Raw genomic sequence first — 26,559 nt, forward strand, 5'->3', positions numbered from 1 at the left:
AAAAAAAAAAAAAAAAATCCTAAACATTCCCTTTTGCAAGATCATTCGGTATATATCAATAGAACTCTAGAAAATTTTTCTAGGGCATAGAAAAGCCTTCAGCAATCACTACTGGCCCATATCAAAGTAACCCGCTCACAATGGAGGACGATTACCAGAGGATGATTAATTCTTCTCTATTTGACCCCTGCCCAGTCAGTTCTACTGGGGAGGAGGGAAAATAAATTAAGGGTTATCACATCACTGCCTGAGTGTCATTTGGGCATATACTTAGTGCCCTTTTGTACATAAAATAGAAAAAGTGAAGCTCATTTGATGAAAACAGAACACAATATTATTTTTTAAATTGGCATAACAAAGTACATATTTAAATACTTCCCACTCTTTGAATCAACAGTTTGAATTTTTAAAACTTCTAAATTATAGTAAAAAAGCCTACCCTTCTCAGCTGATTTGTAAGACAAACAGTATGCTGATTATCAGACATTTTTGCACAATGAATCTCTCTTCAAACAAGCAACAAATGATTTGTTTTATATATTTATACTATTTTGTTAAGTAGGTTTCTTGAAGAGCTATTTTTCTCTTGCTCAGTTTTTTCCCTAAAATGAGCATGTACTTACCACCATCAGTCATGCTGCTACCCTTTTCTTCCATTTCTTGTTTTACCTTTTCTAATTCTTCCATAACCTTTCATGAAAACAAGTTTTCATAAGCATTACATTTTAATAAACTTTCAAAATTTTTGAATTATGTATTAAGAAAATGTAATTTAGATATTAGCCACACATATAGAAAAATACAGACATTAGGAATATTTTGGACATAATTCAAATAAGATAAAGTATGCAGATATACAAAGCTTTTCAGTTTTTCAGAATGCTCCTAATGATAAACTTCACCAAATGGCCGCCACGTCCGTTTTCTCATGTTGCAATATACTAAACACAATCAAAGTTATTTTAGTCACTAGACACTCAAACCTTGCAATTAGCTCATCGCATATACTTTGAAATTCTCTAACAATTGGTTATTAATTAAAATAGTACAAACATCCTAAAGAGATTTTAGATTTCTAAAGGTTTTCTGGATATCTTTCTTAATATTATAGTTCTATAAGACATTATGTCACTTTTTCCTCTATAGGACACTAAAAAATGTTTACATCGGCCGGGCGCGGTGGCTCACGCCTGTAATCCCAGCACTTTGGGAGGCCGAGACGGGCGGATCACAAGGTCAGGAAATCAAGACCATCCTGGCTAACACGGTGAAACCCCGTCTCTACTAAAAACACAAAAAAGTAGCCGGGCGCGGTGGCGGGTGCCTGTAGTCCCAGCTACTGGGGAGGCTGAGGCAAGAAAATGGCGTGAACCCGGGAGGCGGAGCTTGCAGTGAGCAGAGATCGCGCCACTGCACTCCAGCGTGGGCGACGGAGCAAGACTCTGCCTCAAAAAAAATAAAAAAATAAATGTTAATATCATATGGCTATGTATAAGAATATTCTTATTGGTTTATCCAAATCATGAACTCCAAACTCCAGGAGGCATACTTTGCTGTCACACTTGTTCCTATCTGTACTCCATTTGGCGATTATACTACTATAGCCTCTATTATTAGCAAAATTCCAAACCAGCATTAATATAAGTAGAAAATACCATCTTTAAGAAATTGAAACATTTTACATGATCTACAACTAAGCTATAATTATTGTGACTTAGTAGGCTTTATTTTTATCATACTGGTGAGTAAAACCTTCCCTGGGAATAAAGTGCTCATCCAAGTAAAGCAAATTAATTTTTTCAGGCACTTGAAACGTTACAACTGGGGATAACTATCTACTCCAAAAGAAGTAAATGGTTCCCTGGACTCCTTTCAAGTGTTAATTTACCTAACATAAGTGAATACTTTACTTCTACATACCGTTTTATTTGCTTAGAAGCACCACAGGATTAGAGTCTAAATATTTCTAATGTAATATTTTTAGTGTTTTAAAATAACTTTATTCCTCAAATAATTTCTATAAAAAAGGCTTAATTCTTTCCTGTCACAACAAAGTTTGTTCCAATTATACTGGATTGTAACCAAAGATCATCTTGGATTTTAGTCCCAAATAAACTACGGGCCTTTTTCCAAGGTTTTTTCCTCCTTTGGCTCTTCATTGAAAAATGGGAATATATATCAGGTCCTGCCTCTCTTGCAAGATCATAAAAATAAATGCAACTATTTATTTTTATTCAAATATCCTAAAGGAGGAGGTTATAAGCCACTCCTAATTGTGGACAGAGAAATACACTCAGGATCACACACAAGTTATCAATAACAGTCACTAAAATAAACCTTATATCTTGCAGACTAACGTTAAAATTTGTTATAGATTCCTTAAGTCAGTGCTTTACCTATTCATCTCCATGTTAATAATAATTATTATGTAAAAATGTTGAGGAAAATTGTAAGTGTGCTAATATTATGAGCAGGTTTTTTGTTGAATTTAACACAGAAACTTCAGGCATCTTGTGGAAACAAGAAATGTATCAATTATTGATTCAGTGATAGGAAAATTAGGGATTTCCTAAAGAAAATGATTTAAAGGCACAGAAAGCAACTGAAATTAGCATTGTTAAACCATCTGTAGGTTCTCAATGGCTGGGGCCCAGCTGACAGGTGAGAAGCAGGGCAAAAGCACTGGTGTGTACCTCAGAGAGGAGTCTGGTTCTTTCCGTTACTCCTCCGTTTCCCTGCTGGTATCGCTCCTTTGCCTGAAAGGAAAAACATTTTGTTTAATGGCAAATACAAAGCAGCAGCAGATTAAATACGACTGACCTCTTTGTGTTTGCAATTTCTGCATGTCATTTTATGACAACCCCCCCGCCTTGTTTGTGAATACATTTGTGAAAGTGACATTTAACTGTAGCCGTTTTATGTCCCTAATAGGCACCATGTATTTAACTAAAGCACTACAAAATGATGAACTACCTTAACCTTCATAAACTGACTGTGTACCTTGCATGGGCATGGTTCACAGTAAAAACTGTCCTTGGTCATTCCTAAACAGTTTAGGAGAGCGGCTCTTGGTCAATCTAATTTGCATGCTATGCAGAGAAAATCAGTTCTAAAGCAAAAAATCAATCAAAGTAGAGCACGAAGCTCACCAATTAATAAGGATTAACATTCAGTAAGACAGTACAATCAATTGGAGTATGTTAGAAACTAACGATCAATTATATAATATTAATATTAGACAAATACATGGTGGCTTCAGAGTGTTTTATATTATTTTGATAGTTAAAATATTCATAAGTAATTGTGTATATGAGGGAATATATTAAATAAATAATATAATCAAAAAGTATAGATTTCTATTTGGTCTTTGAGAACTTCTGAAAGTATAGAGATATCTCAAATTTATTTCTACTTTTTTCTTTCTCAAATTTGTTTGCTAAAGACAAAAAATATGCCTTCGACTGATGTTTACAAGTGTCCTTACTAGTCTTCTTTAACATCAGAAAACAGGGGGCATAAATCCCAAAGGAAAGCTTTTAGATCCCTACTGCTGGGACAAAGAACTGGTGCTTTCAAAGTCTAGTGATTTTATTTTTTGGTTAAAATTCTAAAACTTTGAAAGAATGAAAAATTTGTCTCATTTTATTAATTAAACTGCTTGTCTCTGAATCCATCTTGCTTTCACATTCCTTATTATGTGGTTGTAAGCCAGAATGGCAAGGACTGTCTTTTTCCTTTGACACATGTAAATGCATACTATTCTTCCTCCTATGCCAATGGTAAATTAACAACAGACTTAGAAACAAAACCAGGTGTCCTGATACTCTGTTCCTGTTTTAAGCTATGTTCCCCCAACAGCATATGCCTTCATTTACTTAAATCAAATGAAGACGTGCATTTAAAGGCTTCTAGGAGAAAACAACTTCTATTACATGTAAAATGGAAATAAGTTCACTTGGCTCTCTTGGCTTCCTAAAGTGGGCAGAAAATTGATGTTTTGCTGTTTATGAAAAGCATTTCATGATTCTCAAATGAACAGTATTGTGTCAAGTTTAGGGTTTAGGGTTGTTAACTTGAATAAATCCCTGGAAATAATTCTTAAATTACCTCACTCAGCTGGGCTTGAGCTGCACGATATTCTTGAACCAAATTCTCAAGCTGATTGTTGATGTACTTTTCTCGGCTGCCGATCTTTTCCAAAGTCCTAGTAATTTCATTATGGAGTTTGTCCAAAAATCCCTAGAAATTCCATGGAATTTGCAGACAGAAGAACTCACAAACATATTTTTTCAAAAATAGTTAAAAATGGGTTAAATCTCAATCCATTCTACAAATAATCAACTACATGTGCAAAAGAAGACACCTTGAAATTTTCAATAGCATAAAATGTCTGTGATGAGAAATATTTTAATCACACTTAGAAGAATTTTAGAATAAAAATGCACCTGGCAGTGTTAGTCAATTCATTTGTCATTATACATGCTATAAAATTTATGTGACTATAATTAGCATGATATAACATTCACAATCAAAGTAGGTAAGGGAATAACATGAGTTTCCTATAGCACAATTCAAAGGTGACTGAAATATTCCAATTGGAAATAGATCCCTAAGCCTATAGCTCTAGCCTGGGACACATAACTTCTCAGTCTAGCTTTGCTTCTTTGTGACATTCTCCAAAGTCCCTATTTCTGGCAGGGCAACAAGCCTGCGGAGGCTGTAAGTTCTAGACATTTCTGGCCTGGTGTTCTCTCCTCCCTTAAGATTCAGAGAGGAAAGAATGATGAAATGTTTCTAATATATGTATTACCTATATATTATACATATATATCTTATATATATACATATATAGCTTTTACTAACATGTAAGTTAGCTTTCTTCAGTTGGCTTAAATGTAAGGTCAGTTGAAATGTAATATGGTACATTCAATTAGTAAGCTCCTTAAAGACAAAAATTGTGTCTTTTTCTTCTTTCATGTTCTCTTATAACAGGTGTTCCACAGATGAGTAAATGTACATTGATTCACCTAAAGTAATTCATATACCTTGGTCTCCTTTAGAGCAGACTCAATTCCACTTTTGTGCTGGTGCATTTGGTCAACATGGATTCTCCAATCCTACAGGCATAGAGCACATAGAAATAATGTAAAAAATACTACATTTCCTTCTTTCCCCTACTTCTTGTGAAGTTGTAACCTTTAATTACTTTGGTTCCTGCCCTATTTCAGGTGGGAGAGTCCTATTTATAGCTTCCAATCAGATTATAAAGAAATATGTGTAGAGCACTTTAGGATAAAAGGCTCTAAATAAATGTAAATTATTTTACATGTTCACAGAGTGATGTCTGACAATTTAAATACAAATTATTCCTGCACTGCTGGTGGTTAATATTTATGACTACCCATCAAAACGAAAAAAAAAAAATTCTAATTACTAGAAAAGAACGATTTGTTTAAGCAGTTACAATTCCGTTTGCCAAAAGCAATTCTGAACTCAAATATCATATATCAAAGATTAGTTTGTCCCTTGGAAATGAAAATGGGGCCCTCATCTTCATGAAGCCTTTTGAGTCTCTTTCTTAATAAAGGAAGTTTATAATAATTATTGGAGTTCATGTATTTTAAAATATCATCTATTACTATTAGACTGATCTGAATTAGTGTGCAAATCTGAAATCTACATCAACATTTTAATTTCCTACAAAACATATTAAAAATATTTCAGTTTACTACAAAGTAATAATTTTTTATTTTATTTTATTTTACTTTAAGTTCTGGGATACATGTGCTGAATGTGCACGTTTGTTACATAGCTATGCATGTACCATGGTGGTTTGCTGCACCCATCAACCTGTCATCTAGGTTTTAAGCCCTGCATGCATTAGGTATTTGTCCTACTGCTCTCACTCCCCATCCCCCATCCCCCAACAGGCCTCGTGTGTGATGTTCCCCTCCCTGTGTCCATGCGTTCTCACTGTTCAACTCTCACTTATGAGTGAGAACATGTGGTGTTTGGCTTTCTGTTCCTGTGTTAGTTTGCTGAGAATGATGGTTCCCAGCTTCATCCATGTCCCTGCAAAGGACAGGAACTCATTCTTTTTTATGGCTGCATGGTATTCCACAGTGTATATTTTCTTTATCCAGTCTATCATTGATGCAGATTTGGGTTAGTTCCAAGTCTTTGCTATTGTAAATAGTGTTGCAATAAACATATATGTGCATGTGTCTTTATAGTAAAATGACTTATAATCCTTTGGGTATATACCCAGTAATGGGACTGCTGGGTCAAATGGTATTTCTGGTTCTAGATCCTTGAGGAATTGCCACACTGTCTTCCACAATGGTTGAACTAATTTACACTCCCACACTCCCACCAACAGTGTAAAAGTGTTCCTACTCTCCACATCCTCTCTAGCATCTGTTGTTTCCAGACTTTTTTGATCACTACTCTAACTGGCATGAGATGGTATCTCATTGTGGTTTTGATTCGCATTGCTCTAATGAACAGTGGTGATGAGCTTTTTTTCATGTTTTTTGGCCACATACATGTCTTCTTTTGAGAAGTGTCGGTTCATATCCCTTGCCCACTTTTTGATGTTTTTTTTTTCTTGAAATTTGTCTAAGCTCCTTGTAGATTCTGGATACTAGACTTTTGTCAGATGGATAGATTGCAAAAATTTTCTCCCATTCTCTAGGCTGCCTATTCACTTGGATGACAGTTTCTTTTGCTATGCAGAAGCTCTTTAGTTTAATTAGAGGCTATTTGTCAATTTTGGCTTTTGTTAACATTGCTTTTGGTGTTTTAGTCATGAAGTCTTTGCCCATGCCTATGTCCTGAATGGTATTGCCTAGGTTTTCTTCTTGCGTTTCTGTGGTTTTAGGTTTTACATTTAAGTCTTTAGACCATCTTGAGCTAATTTTTGTATAAGGTGTAAGGAAGGGGTACAGTTTCTGTTTTCTGTATATGGGTAGCCAGTTTTATCCCTGATCAATATCAATGTGAAAATCCTCAATAAAATACTGGCAAACCGAATCCAGCAGCACATCAAAAAGCTTATCCACCATGATCAAGTCGGTTTCAGTCCCAGGATGCAAGGCTGGTTCAACATACACAAATCAATAAATGTAATCCATCATATAAACAGAACCAATGACAAAAACCACATGATTATCTCAATAGATGCAGAAAAGGCCTTTGATAAAATTCAACTCTTTCATGCTAAAAACTCTCAATAAACTCGGTATTGATGGAACATATCTCAAAATAATAAGAGCTATTTATGACAAACTCATTGCCAATATCATACTGAATGGGCAAAAGCTGGAAGCATTCCCTTTGAAAACTGGCAAAAGACAAGGATGCCCTCTCTCCCCACTCCTATTCAACATAGTATTGGAAGTTCTAGCCCAAGCAATCAGGCAACAGGAAGAAATAAAGGGTATTCAAATAGGAACTGAAGAAGTTAAATTGTCTCTGTTTGCAGATAACATGATTGTATATTTAGAAAACCCTTATGTCTCAGTCCCAAAACTCCTTAAGCTAATAAGCAATTTCAGCAAAGCCTCAGGATACAAAATCAATGTGCAAAACTCACAAGCATTCCTATATGCCAATAATAGACAAGTAGAGAGCCAAATCATGAGTGAACTTCTATTCACAAGTGCTACAAATAAAATAAAATATCTAGGAATACAACTTACAAGGGATGTGGAGGACCTCTTCAAGGAGAACTACAAACCACTGCTCAAGGAAATAAGAGAGGACACAAACAAATGGAAAAACATTCCATGCTCATGGACAGGACGAGTCGATATCATGAAAACGGACACACTGCCCAAAGTAATTTATAGATTCAAAGCTATTCCCATCAAACTACCATTGACTTTCTTCCCAGATTAGAAAAAACTACTTTAAATTTCATATGAAGCCAAAACAAAACAAAACAAAACAATCCATACAGCCAAAAAAATCCTAAGCAAAAACAACAAAGCTGGAGGCATCACGCTATTTGACTTCACACTACACAAGGCTACAGTAACCAAAACAGCATGGCACTGGTACCAAAACAGATATATATATACCAATGTAACAGAATAGAGACCTCAGAAATAACACCACACATCTATGACCATCTGATCTTCAACAAACCTGACAAAAACAAACAATGGGAAAAGGATTCCCTATTTAATACAAAGTAATAATTTTAAAAGAGAAATTGAGAAATACCCATTGTAAAAGAAAAATATAGTAAGTTAGAGTAAGTGATGCAACTAGGCTATTTCTTCATCGCACATATATGTTTGCATACCCTGATGCTCCACTTTGCTATCTACACTATTTTGTGAGTAAAAGGATATTTTGTGAATAGTCCCATTCTACCTATGACTTGACTTTGAAATGGCCTAGTGACTGCAGGGTAAAAAACTACTTGGGTACTTCAAATGTACCAATTATAAAATTACAATATATTAAAGCTGCAAAGAACCTCAAAAAGCATCCAGTCTCAATCTTGTCATTTCACAGATAAGCAAACAGAGGCCTGGTGACAGCAAGGGGAACACCCAAGGCCACATAGCTATTGTTGCACCTGCATAGAAGCCAAATGTAGTCATTTTCACACAACACATACTGCCAGTTTGACGTAAAAAAAAGGGGCAACTGCTACCTGATAGTGAAGGTGCTAGAGTAGAAAACAAATCAGCACTTTCCTTTATCCTTAAACATTTTTCTGTTTCATGAGCAAAAAGTATCTCAGAATTAGAGAGCTGAAAAGAACCTTAAAGATCTATTCCTCTACTTAACAATCATCTAGTGTAACATTTTCATTTTATAGTTGAGGTGACTATTCACCACCCGTGACTATGACTACACAGAGTCGGCAACAGAACAAGGCCCCTCCAAGTCAGCTAATCAACACTGGAATAGAGAGAAGGGACAACTGGCTGGCCTTCTGCACCTGGACCAAAAATGGCTAAGCCTCAAAATGGAAACCTACTGAAGCCCAAGTTAGCATCTTTATGAAAGCAAGTGAACCTAACATGCATCATTATATTATCATTAATTTTTTTGAAAAAGAACTCATTCTGCCTGGTTCCAAAAAGAATTTCAGAGGCCTTAATAAACACCAAGCTCAAGTATTTACATTGCTTCCCTCTTCCTAACAGTCTCTGTTTCTCTTTGCCTGTTTCTCTCCATATATATTTAGAAAAATGCATACATACATACATATACAAATACATATTTTTATATATAGCTTTATTATAATGGATATGTTAAAATAGTTTGTGTTCTGCCATTTCTACCCAGCATTATTTATAAATATATTTTTGCATGTATTGACATTTAAAACATTTTGAGAGAAGCAACCATGCCTGACTCATCTAGGTGTAACTATGACAGTGTACACTGATGTAAAACTCCATGGAGGGGTTGGTATTTCTGTGGAACCTTGAAGGATGAGTAGCTTTTCAACAGGCTGTAAAGATGTGGGGAGGAAGCAAGTTCTTGGCTGAGGGAGTAACATGAACAAGGAAAATACATGGCGACCAAGCAGCCTAAGGCTGGCTAGCATGAAAAACACAAAGTTCTTGGGGTGGGCTCGGGAGGATGGATCACAAGAAAATAAAGCTGGAGAGGGAGGTTCAATTAGATCAAGGGCTTTTCTTACAACAACTAAAGAGTACAGATTTTATTATGTAGATAATGGGGACCTATCAGATATTTTTGGTTTCAGTTTTAAAGATAAGTGTGTTTTGAGAAAGTAACAGCGTAAAGGACTCATTAGAAAAGCAAGAGACTGAAGGCAGGTAGGGACCCAGTTAGGAGGCTAATAGTTCACATGACATAGATTAGCCAGGTCTGAATTACAGCAGTGCTTGTGAGAATAGAAAGGAAGGGATGCATTCAAGGGACATTGTAGAGGCAGAAAGAGCAAAACTTGAAGACTGACTAAAGGGAAGTACGCACATGGGGTGACTGAAGTGAAGGTGGAATAGTAGAGAGAATGTGTCTTTAAGGTTTCCAGCCTGAGGAACTGCGGGGATATTAATACTACAGTGTGACAAGAACAGCATAGATTTTAGGGAAGTCAAAAATACCAGCAATTTGTGTTTGCACTTAAGTTTGATAAGCTACTGGGACATTCATGTATTTATAAAGCCCATTAAAGTGTTGATGGGCCAGCAATGATTTGTAATTACCTGTGAGGCAAATCTCAATATTTGTTTTATTAAAACCTTCTACATGGACACATTCCTGATATAAAGTTAAAAAAAGTAAAAAAGTATTCTTACCCTAATTTTAGAAATTGTTCTCACAGAAATAATTGGGAATACACAAAGATTAATGTACAAGTTCTTGATAAAAGTAAAACAGCAGAAAACTAAATATCTAACAGCAGAGGACAGTTTAAACTAATTTTGTAATATTCATTCCACTACTAAAAATAATGCAATATGATACTGTTTTTATAAATCTGGAAACCAAGTAAAACTCAGTGATACTCTGTTTGGAGATACAAACATATGCGCACACACACACACAAAAGACACTGTACACAAACTTGAGGATAGTGATTATTGAGGGTGGGAAGAAGCAGCAGCAGAGGAGCACACAGCTAACTTCAAGTGGTAATGGTCTAGTTCTCAAGTTGGGGGTGGGTTTATTATTGGGCTTCATAATTAAAATTGCTTCTCAACTTAAGATGGGGTACAACCTGATACACCCATCATAAACTAAAAATATCCAGTCAAAACTGCATGTAATACACCTAACTTTCCGAACATCATAGCTTAGTCTAGCTTACCTTCAATGTACTTGAAAGGCTTACATTAGCCTCAGCTGGGCAAAACCATCTAACACAAACCCTACTTTATAATAAAATAGTGAATATCTCACGTAATTTATTAAATATTGTACAGAAATTGAAAACCAGAATGGAGTTCTGGGTACTCAAAGTATAGTTTCTACTGAATGAATATCACTTTTGCACCACTGTAAAGTCGAAAAATTGTTAAGTTGAACCATGGTAAGTCAGGGACTGTGTGTGTGTGTATGTGTGTGTATATACATATACACATATATATATATAATATATATATGTGTATTATATATATTATATACAGTATATATATATTATATTATATACAGTATATATATAATATATATAGTATATATATAATATATATAATATATATTATATACAGTAATACTAAACATCAAAATGTTAAATTCATGTTCTCAAAAAATATTTAATGAACAGCAAATATGCATACTAATAACATACATTAAAGTGGAAAATACAGTCTCAAAAAGGTATTTTCATTAGGTGTCCAATTTAGTAAAAATTAGTATTTGCATATATTTGAATGTGTGTGTGTGTGTTAAGACAGGGATTTGAATATGGGTACTTTTAAATTTCTTCTTTACTATTCCAGAATTTCCTAAATTTCCTACAGGGAAATTTTATTACTTTTATAATCAGGAAAAAAAAAGACAAAAACCTTCTAGATGCCCAAGAAGTTCTTGAAAGGGGTTTAATATAGTTATAGTGGAAATAAATATAAATGATTATAACCGTGGCATTTTAAAAACATGAATATAAAAAGGCAAAATATATATCTTTTGAAAAACTATTAATACAACTAAGATAGTCAAAAGCTTTACAAAGGTTTGTGTCAAAATGAAGAAGAAGAAATGGGATTTAATGATATGTAAGGACTTGAAATCTATCTGGATCCCTGAAATAAATAACATTAAAAGGAACTGTTCAACGATAAGAGTAATTCTTACATTAGCAGAGAATCCATTAGATTACAATGCACTTTTATATGACTTCCTTTATTTGAGACTCACAAAGGTTTGGAGACATTAAGTAGATATTGTCATCTCTTCTTATACTTCTACCTTCCCTTTAAGAGGGTTATGAGATTTGCTGGCTGGTTGTGGGACGAGTACACTTTCTTGCTTCATTGATGCTGATCTTGACTATGTGGTTCTCTTTAGTCAGTGGAATGATGGTGGACACGGTCTATGCCAGGATTGTGCAGAAGCTGTCAGAAGCATCCATTTCCCTGCTCTCTTGCTGTTTCAGACATGATAATAATAAGCATACCCCACATAGGGACTATCCTTTCAGCCTGGGTCTGAGAGTAAGAAACATAGAACCTAGCTGGCGCAGAGCTGCAGCCGAAGCAGGTATCAGCAGATATGTATTGTACGTGAAAATAAATGTGTTATTGTAAGCCACTGTGATTTGGGGGTTGTTATGCAGAAAAATTAACTACATATATGTATCTTATAGTGAGAAAAACTAAGAATCAGATAGGCTAATTGACTTTGGCAAAGTTTTATGTCCGAAAAATAGAGTGTGATCTCAAAACAGTGTGTTTTCCACATACTACATCATGCTTTTTTGGGAGATAAAATAAACTACCAAAGAATTTATAAGGTAAACCAATAATTCTTTTTGCTATTTATCAAGTTCTTGCTGGGGTCTACTGGTCACCTATTCTAAAGTGCTCTAACGTGTTCATTTGGCATCATTTCTCCTCTCTATTGAAGATGAATATTTCACTCAATTTTGCATATTTTCTCTCTCAATGGAATTGAGAACACTAATACTATAGTACATCATTTCTTTAGAATTTCTATTTTTCAAAATCCTCTCATATGAAATCACATGTATAATGCTATCACTTATCAGGTAAATAGCAAAGGTATCAACCTAACCATAGAGCCCCTTCCCACTCCAAATTCTTTAGCACTAAATTATAACATTATCTATCTCCCTTCTTCAGAAACTGAAAAACTGTGATGAAGTATCTGGAGATGGTGATTCATAGTACTCCATAAAATCAAAAAGTATGAGATCTAGTTGCAGCTGTTAAGGTGACTTGCAAGACTATAAGGATCTCTGGGTTTTACTTCAACACAATGACACCTGAAAGATTTCCTTTGCATATGCAGAGACATTTTCTTTGTCTAGATTTCCAACTCAATGCTTAAAGCTTCTCTCTGACACTGCAGGAGAAAGAGAAACTAAATCATGAGCTACAGCTAGAGATGGTAAATGGAACTTACATCTGTGTATAGGTTTCATTAATTTACAACTTGTAAAATACCAAACCCTCTTTTTTTTCAAAAAAAGTATGACTCTATGAGTGGAGAGGCATAGTGCTAAAGAATTATTGATAGAAAAAAGCCAAGGAAGTCACCTTCCCGTGTGCTGGGATGCCTTTTTCTATGCTCAGAAAAAATCCACGCCAGACCACAACTGACCATAGCAGTTCATGGAGGTCTATTCGCACTTTTTGCTTCTCCCTGCAAAAAAGCAAGAGCAGAGCTCCAAGGCTCTGATGTGTGTTGAATCATTTCCCATAACAAAAACGTTACTTATATTCTGACATTGACTCTACCCTTCCCTATTCTCACTGCCCACAATTATAAAGGTAATTACGATTCCATTATAATTACCGGTGAAACCTTAATTCAATGTTCTGTTTTGCACTTTTAGTGAATATAAAACTATTTACAAGGGGGATTATAGGCTCCATTTAAGACATCTAACTGCATTTTTCTCAGGCCATTGTTTCAACAAAGAATTCACTTTCTCTAGAGATTTTCAAGATCACTCTAATGTATGGGAAAGAAATCCTATACCTCCATTTCACAGATCGGGTAACAAATTGAGGTTGTGTGATGTTTTAACACCACCAATCACAAAATGAATAAGAAACCAAGTATCCTTTCTCTCTCTTATAGGTTTTCTATTATATCAAGCAGTCTCCTTCATTTCCTTTCTTTCTTTTTTTTTTTTTTTTTTTTGAGACGGAGTCTCGCTCTGTCGCCCAGGCTGGAGTGCAGTGGCCGGATCTTAGCTCACTGCAAGCTCCGCCTCCCGGGTTTACGCCATTCTCCTGCCCTCAGCCTCCCGAGTAGCTGGGACTACAGGCGCCCGCCACCTCGCCCGGCTAGCTTTTTGTATTTTTTTTTTTAGTAGAGACGGGGTTTCACCGTGTTAGCCAGGATGGTCTCGATCTCCTGACCTCGTGATCCGCCCGTCTCGGCCTCCCAAAGTGCTGGGATTACAGGCTTGAGCCACCGCACCCGGCCATTTGTTACCCAATTTCAATAAGAAGCACAGGAAGTTCTTATAACTCTCAATTCAAAGTCTGCACATTAAATGAATGTTTATTATCCTGGTTATTTTGCTAAAGCATGAACACTAGGGACGCTTGCTGCTTCTAATCTTCTGCAGACAGACAATCCAGATAAAATAACCTTGCTAGAATCATCACTAAAACAAGGATAAGTAAGTCTCAAAGAAGGATTTATAGGACTCTCCTGCTAACAAAATGCATAAAGCTTCAGTACAGTTTCTTTTGTGGTATCTACTTTAGTTACTTAGAAATTTTTAATCTCTCCTTCCTTGGGTATGGAGTAGTACCTCAACAGTCACATCCCTCCAGGGATCTTTTTAAATCTAATAATGATACTTATAATGTTAACATTCATGGAATGCTTAGTATGTGTCAGGCACTATGCTAAGCACTACTGGTACATCAACACATATAATTCTCTTAAAAAGTCTACTAAGATGAGGAAATTGAGACTTAGCTATTTTTAAGTAGACTGTAAACTCACACAGGTCAATCCATTGGTAGAGCCCAAAGTTGCAATGACCACTATATCATAACATAATTTTCCTTGATAAAATGCAGTAAAGTATACCTAAAAATTTTAAGTGGATAATGGTTAGGGGAGACTTCAGTTTGCTTGTAATATCTGAATTCTTACAAGAAGGTTATTCATATATTAATAGTGCAATAAAAATGAATTGAAAACATTCTTAGGATAAACATATGTAATTATCAGTGTTATCAGAAAAAATATCCAGCCCCCAGATGGCTTCATTATCTTCCCAAACATTTAATAATGAACAACCTTATACAAACTCTATTATACAACAGAAAAACACGGAGAGCAATTGCCAACATGTTTTATGAGACCTGCATAACATTATACCCAAACCTGACAAAGATCCCTAAAAACAAACAAAAATTACAGATCAATACCTTTTGTAATTACAGACATAAAAGTCTTAAAATATTAGCAAATCAAGCCCAGCGATATGTAATAAGGATAATATATCATAATCAAGTTGCATTTATTCCAAAATGCAAGGTTAGTTTAACACCAAAAAAAATCAATCAATATAATTCAACACAAAGCGGGGGGCGGGGGTGGAGAGGAGACAAATTGTATGAATCATTTCAATCGATGAAGAAAAAAACTATTTGAAATAAAATTTAATGTCTTTTCATGACAAAACCTCTTGGCAAACAAGGAACAAAAGGGAACTTCCCTAATTTACTACAGGATATTTCTACAAGACATAAAGATAATATCATGCTTCATGGTGAAACTGAAATACTGAAAGCATTCTCCCTGATAACACCACTTAGAGCCAAAATAAGACTACAGTTCCTAACCAGTATAGCAGGCAAGATAAAGTAAAAAGACAAAAGGCTCACAAAGAAAGGCGACTGATGTTATTTGCGAATGACATAATTATAAATCAGAAAAGGCAAAATAATTTACAGGCCTACTGTTTAAAGTTAATTTAGCAAGTCACACACACACACACACACACACACACAAACACACACACACAGCTAGATACAGATATACATAAAAAATTGTATTTCTATATACCAGCAACAAATTAACATAAAATATATTTAAAAGATACCATTTTCAATAGTATCAAATAACAACAAATAGACTAAAGTGATAAGATACAGAGTCCAGATACAGACCCACACATACACGCTCACTTGATTTATGACAAAGCAGTGTACTGGTGAAAGAATAACCTCTTCAGTAAACTGTCCGGGTCAGTTGCATATACATATGAAAACCAAGTAAGTCTTGAGTTCCACCTCACAACCATACACAAGAATCAAACTTAGATGGACTACAAATCTTCTGAAAGGTAAAACAATAAAGCTTAAAAAAGAAAACAGTACGAGAATATCTTCATAATATTGGGGTTAGCAAAGATTTCTTAAAACATAAGTATTAGCCATACTTACTCCCTCCAAAAAAATCATTTTGGGTATATTAACATTAAGTCACTGTTTATCATAAGACACAAAGGAAAAGGAGAGCTACAGTAGATATTTGCAGTACACGTATCTGACAAGGGATTCATATCCTGAACATATAAAGAACTTCTATAAATCAAAAGGAAAAGGAGATGGCTCAACGGCTAAACACAAAAGAAGACATCCAAAAGCTAAATAAGCATACGAAAAAGTGGCTCAACCTCATAAGTCAACCAGGAAATGCAAATTAAAATGACAATGAGATATCATAACATACCTACCACGATGATTAAACTAAAAAAGACTAAAACACTACTGAATGTTGACAAAGATGTGAAGCAACTGGAAGTTCATACAGTGCTGGCAGGAATATAATTTTTTTAACCACTTTCAAAATTTATTTGGCAGCGTCTACTATAGCTGATCACATACCTACACCATGACCTAGCAATTCCACTCCTAGCAGAAATTCCAGTAGAAATGTACATAATGCTATGAAAATTCTTCTATAGAACAATTTTCATAGCAGCATTATGTATAATAGTCCCAAACTGGAAATAACTCACAGATACTCAGATGCAGGAAGGACGAGACCTTGAGTTATGCAAATCTGCCACTGAAAGAGTGGAGAGCTAGAGGCTGTCTGCTGACCATACTTTCTGTGGCTGGGCAGCAAGGCCCTGGGGGATCTGGATAACAAATCCCTATTTCAACCTCAGGGAGAGACTTAGTTATTAAATTTTTTAATTTTAGTTGCAGTGGTAGAAAGGTAGGGCCAAGTGGGAGTTATATTCCAAAAGTGACAAGTCTTGAGATTTCCTATGACATGTCTAAAAACTCATCTAGGGTCAACAATTCTTTGCAAATCTGAATGGCAGAAAATCTGATTAAGTAAAAGGGGCAAAGAAAATACTGTGATAGAAGGAGGTACACATATCTAAGTTTACTTTAGGAAATACCTCTCAGACAAAAATCTATAAATTATCATGCTTTCTGCAAGGATATGAGCAGCATATTTCTTTCATCCACAGAAAAATCCTCCCTTCCCTAAGAAAAGAACATTATCTGTATTCTCTTTTTGCCACTTGGCACAAGCAGATTTGCAATCTCTTCTTGTTCTCATTCTCAGAGTTATCCGTTTCATTACTGCACTCATTTGTGTATTTATTTGTGTATGTGAGTGTATGTGTGAGAGAAAGAGAAAAAAAGAGAGCGAGACTGTCTATTCAATTAAATAACTTTTAAAAAATGAGACTGAATAACTTTTCTAATGAAAAATGCCCATTAGGTTACAGGATAATTATAGAATGTGGTTTTCCTGAATTTTTAAATCTGACATTTTCTTCCATTGTCAGCAGCTTAAAGTCTTCTATGGTACACTCTTGTGGTGTAAAAGCGTAATTTTTATTTTTACGTGTTAAAGAACTACACATATGACTTAAAAAGAGTTAAGTAGCTATGTGTGGTATATATTGTGCTAATAAGGGAGGAGACCACCCCTCATATTGTCTTATGCCCAATTTCTGCCTCCAAGGGAAGAAGTAAAAACTAAAAGGCAGAAATGAAATCCACAGGTAGACAGCCCGGCGCCGCATCCTGGGCCTGGTAGTTAAAGATCGACCCCTGACCTAACTGGTTCTGTTATCTATAGATTACAGCCATTGTATAGGAATACACTGAAAATCCCTATCTTGTTTTGTTCCGATCCAATTACCAGTGCCTGCAGCCCCCAGTCACGTACCCCCTGCTTGCTCAATCACGACCCTCTCACACGCACCCCCTTAGAGTTGTGAGCCCTTAAAAGGGAGAGGAATTGCTCACTCAGGGAGCTCAGCTCTTGAGACTGAAGTCTTGCCGATGTCCCCGGCCGAATAAACCCCTTCCTTCTGTAACTCGGTGTCTGAGTTTTGTCTGCCGATCGTCCTGCTACATTTCTTGGTTCCCTGACCAGGAAGCGAGGTGAATGGTGGATGGAGGAGGCATCTCCTTAGGCGGCTTGAGCCTGCCCTGTGGAACATCTCTGTGGGGGACTCCAACCAGCCCAAGCGACACGGATCCTGAGAGCGCTCCTGGGTAGGCATTTGCCCTGGTGGGGTGCCTCGCCAGAGCAGTGTGTGGCAGGCCCCCGTGGAGGATCAACGCAGTGGCTGAACACTGGGAAGGAACGGGCACTTGGAGTCTGGACATCTAAAACTTGGTAAAACTAGTCTTCGAAACTTGCCCACTCTGTTTGAGTGGAAGCATGGCCTGATCACCCATGGTGTGCCTTTATCGGCACTTTGGTTTTGGTTTTGATTTGTTTTGAATTACTTGACAGGATCGGTCTTGGGAACTTGCCCACTCCATTTGAGTGGAGGCGTGGCCTGATCACCCACAGCATGCCTTTATTGGCACTTTGGTTTTGGTTTTGATTTGGTTTGAATTGCTTGAGGACTGGTCTTGGGAACTTGCCCACTCCATTTGAGTGGAAGCGTGGCCTGATCACCCATGGTGTGCCTGTACCGGCACTTTGGTTTTTGTTTTTGACTTGACTTGGATTGCTTGATACTTTGGTTTTGGTTTTGACCTGGCTTGGATTTCGGATACTCTGATGTTGGTTTTGATTTCGGTTTGGTGTAAACTACAAAAGTGTGTGCGCGCCCTTTTTACTCATTGTTTTGTGGTGTGCATGTGGTGTGAGCGTGGTGTTCTGTCTAGAGGAAACATGGGTGAGGCACAAAGTGAGCCCACCCCACTAGGAACTATGTTGAAAATTTTCAAAAAAAAAAGGGGGGGGGGTGGAATTTATATAAAAAGAGTGTTATATGGTAAATTCTTGTCCTGAAATAAATTAACTGGTTGTTTAAAGAAAGAAATGTTTGTAATAAGCCAGAAAGTTAAGGCATGTCAAAAAAAATTGCCTGTAAAAATCGTGAAAGAAAAAACGGTTATAAAAAAAGTGTTTAAAAAAAAAGAATTTATGCAAAAAATGTTGTATAATTTAAAAGTAACTAGGCCTCCTGAATGTAAAACTATAGAAAAAAAAAAAAAAAAACAGTTTATGTGCAAGGTGTATAAGAAAAGCAAAATACACCTTTGGTAAAAGGATTATAAGGAGGCATAAGAATGTACATTTTTACCTAGATTAAAAAGTTAAAAATTACTGTTTTGAAGGTTTAAGCAAGGTTTAAAATGTTAATTGTAAAGAACATTCTGTGTGTAAACATATTAGCTAAAGTTAAAGAAGTATCATCCAGTTTTTCTGTGAACTGGACATTAAAGTAAAACCATAACAGGTTTTTCTTAAAGCACCAACCTGCTCTTTAGCAAAAATTGTAAAAGATTAAAAAGAGTCTATAAAATCTTAACGTACGGTCAAACATTAAAAATTAAATAAATATGTCCATAAGGTTTTATTAAAATTAGGTTTAACATTAATAACACACTAATATAAAGATAAAACTTAGCTTATCTGGTATAAAAATCATATGAGAAGCATTGTTAAATGTAAAATGGTATTTGGCTTTCTTTGGTTTAAAAACTAATAAAAATAGCTGCTAAAGGAAATTTCTCAGTAAAAAGGCACTAAGGATTATAAAGTCCACTGCCAAGGTCCCCACATTTAAAACAAAATGTCAATTTCTTAAAAATTCTATACTTGGTTTATCTTCCACTTTCCTTTCTTGCAAAAAAAAAAAAAAAAAAAAAAAGAACAAAAACAAAAACAAAAAACGAAGTCTTTTAGCACATGTACCACCCCTAGAATTTCCAGTAAACCAACACCAGCCTGAAGATCACTTTCTCATCAAAAGGCAGAAAGAAGAAAACCTCGAGCCAGCCTGAGAAGGACCCTACCTTGTGCTGCTAACCACCAAGACTGATGTTCGTACAGCAAGAAAAAAAAAAAAAAAGAAGATGGACTCATCACACCCAAGTCAAGAAAGTGCCAACCCCTCGAGTCATGGGCCATAGTCCCAGGGGAAAACTGTCATGCGCGTCCATGTGAAGAGACCACCAAACAGGCTTTGTGTGAGCAGTAAGGCTGTTTATTTCATCTGGGTGCAGGCGGGCTGTGTCCGAAGAGAGTCAGCGAAGGGAGATAGGGGTGGGGCCGTTTTATAGGATTTGGGTAGGTAAAAGAAAATTGCAGTCAAAGCGGGGTTGTTCTCTGGCAGGCAGGAGTGGGAGTCACAAGGTGCTCAGTGGGGTAGCTTTTTGAGTCAGGATGAGCCTGGAGAAGGAATTTCACAAGATAATGTCATCACTTAAGACAGGGACTGGCCATTTTCACTTCTTTTGTGATTCTTAGTTACTTCAGGCCATCTGGGCGTATACCTGCAAGTCACAGGGGAGCACAGGGGATGCAATGGCTTGGCCTGGGCTCAGAGGCCTGACAAAAACCCTACCAAACTAAAGCTAAGAAAAATTTAACTCTTTTAATCTATTCTATTACTCTTTCTTCTTTCCTCATTCTATTGCAGACCATCTAGTTATTAATATAACCAAGTCAATTTCACCTCAAACTATTGCATTTGATGCTTGCTTTATTACACCCTGTGAGGACTTGCCAAGTCAAAGACAGCTCTCTACTTCAGAAAAGTACTTCTGTCCCTCCTGACTCTCCTCAGATTAGACGTTAGTAAACTAGGACCATTTAATCTGGGGAGATTTCGATTAAATCCCAGTGCCAACCAGGAGCGTTGCCCCCCGATGTACAGCTTTCATGCCATAGTTGGTCCAACATTCTGTGGACCACTAAAGAGCAAGGATGGACTGCCCCAATTGGTTTTTGTAATTTCCCTAAAACCATACATTCATTTTACTAGAGAATCATAGAAGTTAAAGACTTAAAACAAACTTTAGCAATTAAGACAGGATACCAAGATGCAAATGCATGGTTAAAATGGATCAAATATTCCATCTGCACATTAAACAAAAGCAATTGTTATGCTTGCGCACATGACAGGCCAGAGGCCCAGACTGTCCCCCTTCCACTAAGGTGGTCCTCCAGTCGACCAGGTATAGGCTGCATGATAGTTCTTTTCCAGGATTCTACAGCCTGGAGTAATAAGTCATGCCATGCTCTCTCTGCTATATCCCAAAGTCCCTGCGGGTCAGCCCCTGAGGGCTATCCAGCTTCTGTCTCCCAACACTAAGTTCACTTCGTGTCTCTCACAGCAGGGAGGAAACTTAGCATTCCTTGGAGCCTTGAAAGGATGCAGTGAGCTTAAGAATTTTCAAGAACTTATCAATCAGTCAGCCCTTGTTCATCCCCAAGCGAATGTGTGGTGGTATTGTAGTGGACCTTTACTGGGCACTCTGCTGAATAACTGGAGTGGCACTTGTACTTTAGTCCAGTTGGCTATCCTTTCACCCTGGCATTTTCATCAACCAGAAGGAAAAATAATAACAATAATAAGACATCATAAAGTGAGAGAAGCCCCTTATGGGTCTTTTGACTCTCATGTCTATTTAGACACAATTAGAGTCCCACGAGGAATACCAGATCAATTTAAAGATTGAAATCAAATAGTTGCAGGATTTGAGTCAATATTTTAGTAGGTGACAGTTAATAAAAATGTGGATTAAACTACATCTATTACAACCAACAGCAACAAGCTTTTCATGAGTTAAAAGAAAAACTCATGTCAGCCCCAGCCCTGAGGCTACCTGACCTGACAAAACTCTTTACACTCTATGTGTCAGAAAGAGAAAAAAAATGGCGGTTGGAGTTTTAACCCAGACTGTGGGGCCTGGCCAAGGTCAGTGGCCCATCTCTCAAAACAACTAGACAAGAGTTTCCAAAGGCTGGCCTGCAGGTCTAAGGGCCCTAGCAGCAAAGGCCCTGTTAGCACAAGAAGCAGATAAACTAACCCTTAGGCAAACCTGAATATACAGCCCCCCCATGCTGTGGTAACTTTAATAAATACCAAAGGACATCATTGGTTAAAAAATGCTAGATTAACCAAGTACCAAGGCTTCCTATGTGAAAACGCCACATAACCACTGAAGTTTGAAACACCCTAAACCCCACTACCTTGTTCCCGGTATCAGAGAGCCCAGGTGAACATAATTGTGTAGAGGTGTTGGACTCAGTTTATTCTAGCAGGCCCAACCTCCGAGACCATCCTTAAACATCAGTAGACTATAAGCGGTACGTGGATGGGAGCAGCTTCACCAACCCCTGAAAAGTGACTCTGAAGAAGACGATAAGCCCTGCTCCAGTCACACCCAGAAGCTGACTGGTCCACGCACAGCCGAAGCATGAGGAAACTCATCACAGGACTCATTTTCCTTAAAATTTGGACTTGTACAGTAAGGACTTCAACTGACCTTCCTCAGACTGAGGGCTGTTAACAGTGTGTACATTAAGTCACTGAGGTAGGACAAAAGGTTGCTACGGTCCTATTATTTTACGGTTATTATAAGCGTACTGGAACTCTAAAAAAAAAAAAAAACTTGTTTGTATAATATTATTCTATACAAGGTACGTAGCCCAGGAAATGACCAACCTGATGTGTGTTATGACCCATCTGAGCCTCCCATGACCACAGTTCTTAAAATAAGATTAAGGACTAAGGACTGGTGGGAGCTCATAAATGATATGAGTAAAGTGTTAGCCAAAACAAAACAAAACAAAAAGGCTACCCAAACAAGTCACCTTAAAATTTGATGCCTGTGCTGTCATTAATAGTAATAAGTTAGGAATAAGGTGTGGTTCTCTTAGTTAGAAAAGAGGCTAAATGGCAGAAAATAAGTACATCTGTCATAAATTAGGACTGTGTGAAAATAAATGTAAATACTGGTCTTGTGTCATTTAGGCCACTTGAATAAAAGGAAAAAAATGATGAAGAGGATCCAGTCCACCTTCAGAAAGGAAAAAATTGCCCTTCCTGTACTAAGGGACAATGTAACCCCTTAGAGCTAGAAACAAAAGGGGAACATGTAACCCTAAAAATTGATGGAGCTAGACTGGATCTTCAAGTAAATATTATGGTTTGAAAAAAAGTTTATAAACGCTGTCCTGAGCCAGTATCAAATCTTCTATGATAAACTAAATGTGCCAGTACCAGAAATTCTAGGAAAAACAAGAAATTTGTTTTTGCAATTAGCCGAGCATGTAGCACAGTCTCTCAATGTCACTTCATGTTATGTATGTGGAGGAACTGTAATAAGAGATCAATGGCCATCGGAAGCCCGAGAATTAGTACCTACAGACCCAGTTCCTGATGAATTCCCAGCTCAAAAGAATCACCCTGATAATTTCTGGGTCCTAAAAGCCTCAATTAGTGGATAATATTGCATAGCTAGAAAAGGAAAAGAATTCACTCAGCCCATAGGATGACTTAGTTGTCTGAGACAGAAACTGTAAAATGGTACCACAAAAACAGTCACTTGGTGGAGTTCGAATCACACAGAGAGAAATCCATTTAGCAAATTCCCAAAGTTGCAAACTGTGTGAACCCACCCGGAGTCCCACCGGGACTGGACAGCCCCCACTAGACTGTATTGGATATGTGGGCATAGAGCTTACAACAAATTACCTGACCAGTGGGCAGGTAGTTGTGTTATTGGCACTATTAAACCACCTTTCTTCCTACTGCCCATAAAAACAGGCGAACTCCTGGGCTTCCCTGTCTGTGCTTCTCACAAAAAGAGAAGAATAGCTATAAGAAATTGAAAAAATGATAAATGGCCCTCTGAGAGAATCATACAATATTATAGGCCTGCTACTTGGGCACAAGACAGCACAAGACAGCTTATGGGGATACCGGACCCCCATTTACATGATCAACCGAATCACACGGTTACAAGCTGTCTTAAAAATAATCGCTAATAAAACCGGCAGAGCCTTGACTATTCTGGCCTGGCAAGAAACTCAGATGAGAAATGCTATCTATCAAAATAGATTGGCTCTCGACTACTTATTAGCAGCTGAAGGAGAGATCTGTAGGAAATTTAACCTTACTAGTTGCTGCCTACACATAGATAATCAAGGGCAAGTAGTTGAAAACATGGTTAGAGATATGACAAAACTGGCACATGTGCCTGTGCAAGTATGGCATAGATTTGATCCTGGGGCCATGTTTAGAAAACGACTCCCAGCGCTAGGAGGATTTAAAACCCTTATAATAAGAGTTATAATAGTAATAGGAACCTACTTACCACTCCCTTGTTTGCTACCTGTACTTCTTCGAATGATAGCTTCATCGCTACCTTAGTTCGCCAAAATGCCTCAGCACAAATGTACTATATAAATCACTATCGATCTGTCTTGCAAGAAGACATGGATAGTGAAAATGAAAGTGAGAACTCCCACTAATAAAATGAGTGACAGTCTCAAAGAGGGGAATAAGGGAGGAGACCACCCCTCATATTGTCTTATGCCCAATTTCTGCCTCCAAGGGAAGAAGAAGTAAAAATTAAAAGGCAGAAATGAAATCCACAAGCAGACAGCCCGGTGCCACACCCTGGGCCTGGTAGTTAAAGATCGACCCCTGACCTAACTGGTTCTGTTATCTATAGATTACAGACATTGTATAGGAATACACTGTGAAAATCCCTATCTTGTTTTGTTCCGATCTAATTACCAGTGCATGCAGCCCCCAGTCACATACTCCCTGCTTGCTCAATCAATCACGACCCTCTCACACACACCCCCTTAGAGTTGTGAACCCTTAAAAGGGACAGGAATTGCTTACCTAGGGAGCTCGGCTCTTGAGACTGAAGTCTTGCCGATGCCCCCAGCCGAATAAACCCCTTCCTTTTGTAACTCGGTGTCTGAGGAGTTTTGTCTGTGGCTCATCCTGCTACACTGTATTTGTTGCAGGCAATGTGGGAATAATCATGATCACTGGAAATATATGTTTCCTCAGGGATGTTCCTGCTTTCTAGAAATTCCTCACATAGAGAAAAATAAAACATTATACATCATCGGTAAGGAAGGCGATGATAATCACTGGTATTCTCACACCTACCTATCACATAATTGAAACTGGAGATCTATAATCTCTAAATATAATACCTTTTAGTGAAATAATTATATTTCTAACATGCTCAAAGACTATCTTTACTGAAACTAAAGCGTCTTCATATGTTGACTCAGACCTATTATTCATGCTTACTCCATTAACACCCCCTTTCATATGGCCACATTGATCTTCTGAGTGAGAATTTCCAGGCTTTAGAAGGAGTTACAAGCAAAGAGAAGAGATTTGGCAAGTCAGACAGGGAGTGAATCAGGCTTCTGTGAGAATGTGGGAACACCCAGATGTCAAATGAGAATTTAATTATTTTATAAGATGCTGAGTAACTACAGTGGAACACCAGAACAGGTGACCCCAATGGTACTCCCAACTTCAGAAATGTACGAACCAAAACTTGGATCTCATACTGATAAAACTCCCCACTTCCTCCTAGCTCAAAAAACCCTAAAAACAATAGAGGTTTCTCCTGCATATTTGAAAAACCAAGAAACATAAATTGTTACTTGGTAGAAGGAAACAAAATAATTAATGGGATAAAAACCATAGAGGTAAACTTTGTTAGAATATTAAGAAATTTTTTTTTTTTTTTTTTTGAGATGGAGTCTCGCTCTGTCGCCCAGGCTGGAGTGCAGTGGCCGGATCTTAGCTCACTGCAAGCTCCGCCTCCCGGGTTTACGCCATTCTCCTGCCTCAGCCTCCCGAGTAGCTGGGACTACAGGCGCCCGCCACCTCGCCTGGCTAGTTTTTTGTACTTTTTTTTAGTAAAGACGGGGTTTCACCGTGTTAGCCAGGATGGTCTCGATCTCCTGACCTCGTGATCCGCCCGTCTCGGCCTCCCAAAGTGCTGGGATTACAGGCTTGAGCCACCGCGCCCGGCCGTAGACTATTAAGAAACTTTTTATAAAACTCAGTGATAGAACCACTTTAATATAATTGATTAGAAAAATGAGTCAAGCCAACAAAAAGTACATTTTGTAGGAAGGTCCATATGACAAAGGCTTTATGCTTCAATTCATAGTTCATATTAAGTAATTTTAAAAAACAAATCATTCTTTGCAATAATAAAATATTTAGGTAGTCTAGAAATTTTAATTATAATCAATGTGTATTAATTCACTGCTTTCAATCACAAGTGTCTAGTTGAGGTGTATCAGCAGTGAGGCATCAGCAACTTCCCTCTGCAGTATTTATATAACATGGAGTCTATTGGTTATTTCCTTAAAACTGCTACCACTGTTGATGCTCTTTAGTTACAACTGATGGTAATCTCTAAAGCAAAAACAGTCATTCTCTTATTTCAACTTATGATAAATGGAAACTTTCTCTGATCCAGTTGAAACATTTACCACACTCAGGGTAAACAGGAAGGAAGGAATCATCAACTATCTTTAAACACAGAATATCCTGAATGTTCAACAAGACTATGACAGAAGCAACTACAAATCTTTTTTAGTTGCTTAAGAATAGCTGGGTTTTTCTCCAACCCT

At 37.2% G+C, this 26,559-nt stretch overlaps 2 protein-coding genes across 4 annotated transcripts in view; one reads left to right on the top strand and one right to left on the bottom strand.

Annotated features, from left to right (window-relative positions):
- HHLA2 (HERV-H LTR-associating 2) overlaps window positions 1-26,559 on the top strand; it is a 254,259-nt gene that overhangs the window by 38,429 nt on the left and 189,271 nt on the right. Inside the window, exon 4 of one of the 3 annotated variants that reach the window (XR_004060031.1) lies at window positions 8,834-9,225. The exons of the other annotated variants lie outside the window; for them this stretch is intronic. The gene's annotated coding sequence lies outside the window, so the exon portion shown is untranslated. Of the gene's footprint in view, window positions 1-8,833; window positions 9,226-26,559 lie in introns of those variants that run through there. 3 annotated transcript variants of the gene reach the window in all.
- The window catches only part of IFT57 (intraflagellar transport 57), a 70,170-nt gene that overhangs the window by 2,259 nt on the left and 41,352 nt on the right, over window positions 1-26,559 (bottom strand). The window contains exons 7-10 of the mRNA XM_010386609.2: window positions 5,046-5,117; window positions 4,108-4,239; window positions 2,694-2,756; window positions 624-690 (exon numbers count right to left, since the gene is read on the bottom strand). Coding sequence (XP_010384911.1) covers window positions 624-690; window positions 2,694-2,756; window positions 4,108-4,239; window positions 5,046-5,117 — 334 coding nt within the window. The remainder of the gene's footprint in view (window positions 1-623; window positions 691-2,693; window positions 2,757-4,107; window positions 4,240-5,045; window positions 5,118-26,559) is intronic.

Source organism: Rhinopithecus roxellana, chromosome 1 (assembly GCF_007565055.1).
Source record: "Rhinopithecus roxellana isolate Shanxi Qingling chromosome 1, ASM756505v1, whole genome shotgun sequence".
In the NCBI taxonomy this organism is placed as follows: domain Eukaryota; kingdom Metazoa; phylum Chordata; class Mammalia; order Primates; family Cercopithecidae; genus Rhinopithecus; species Rhinopithecus roxellana.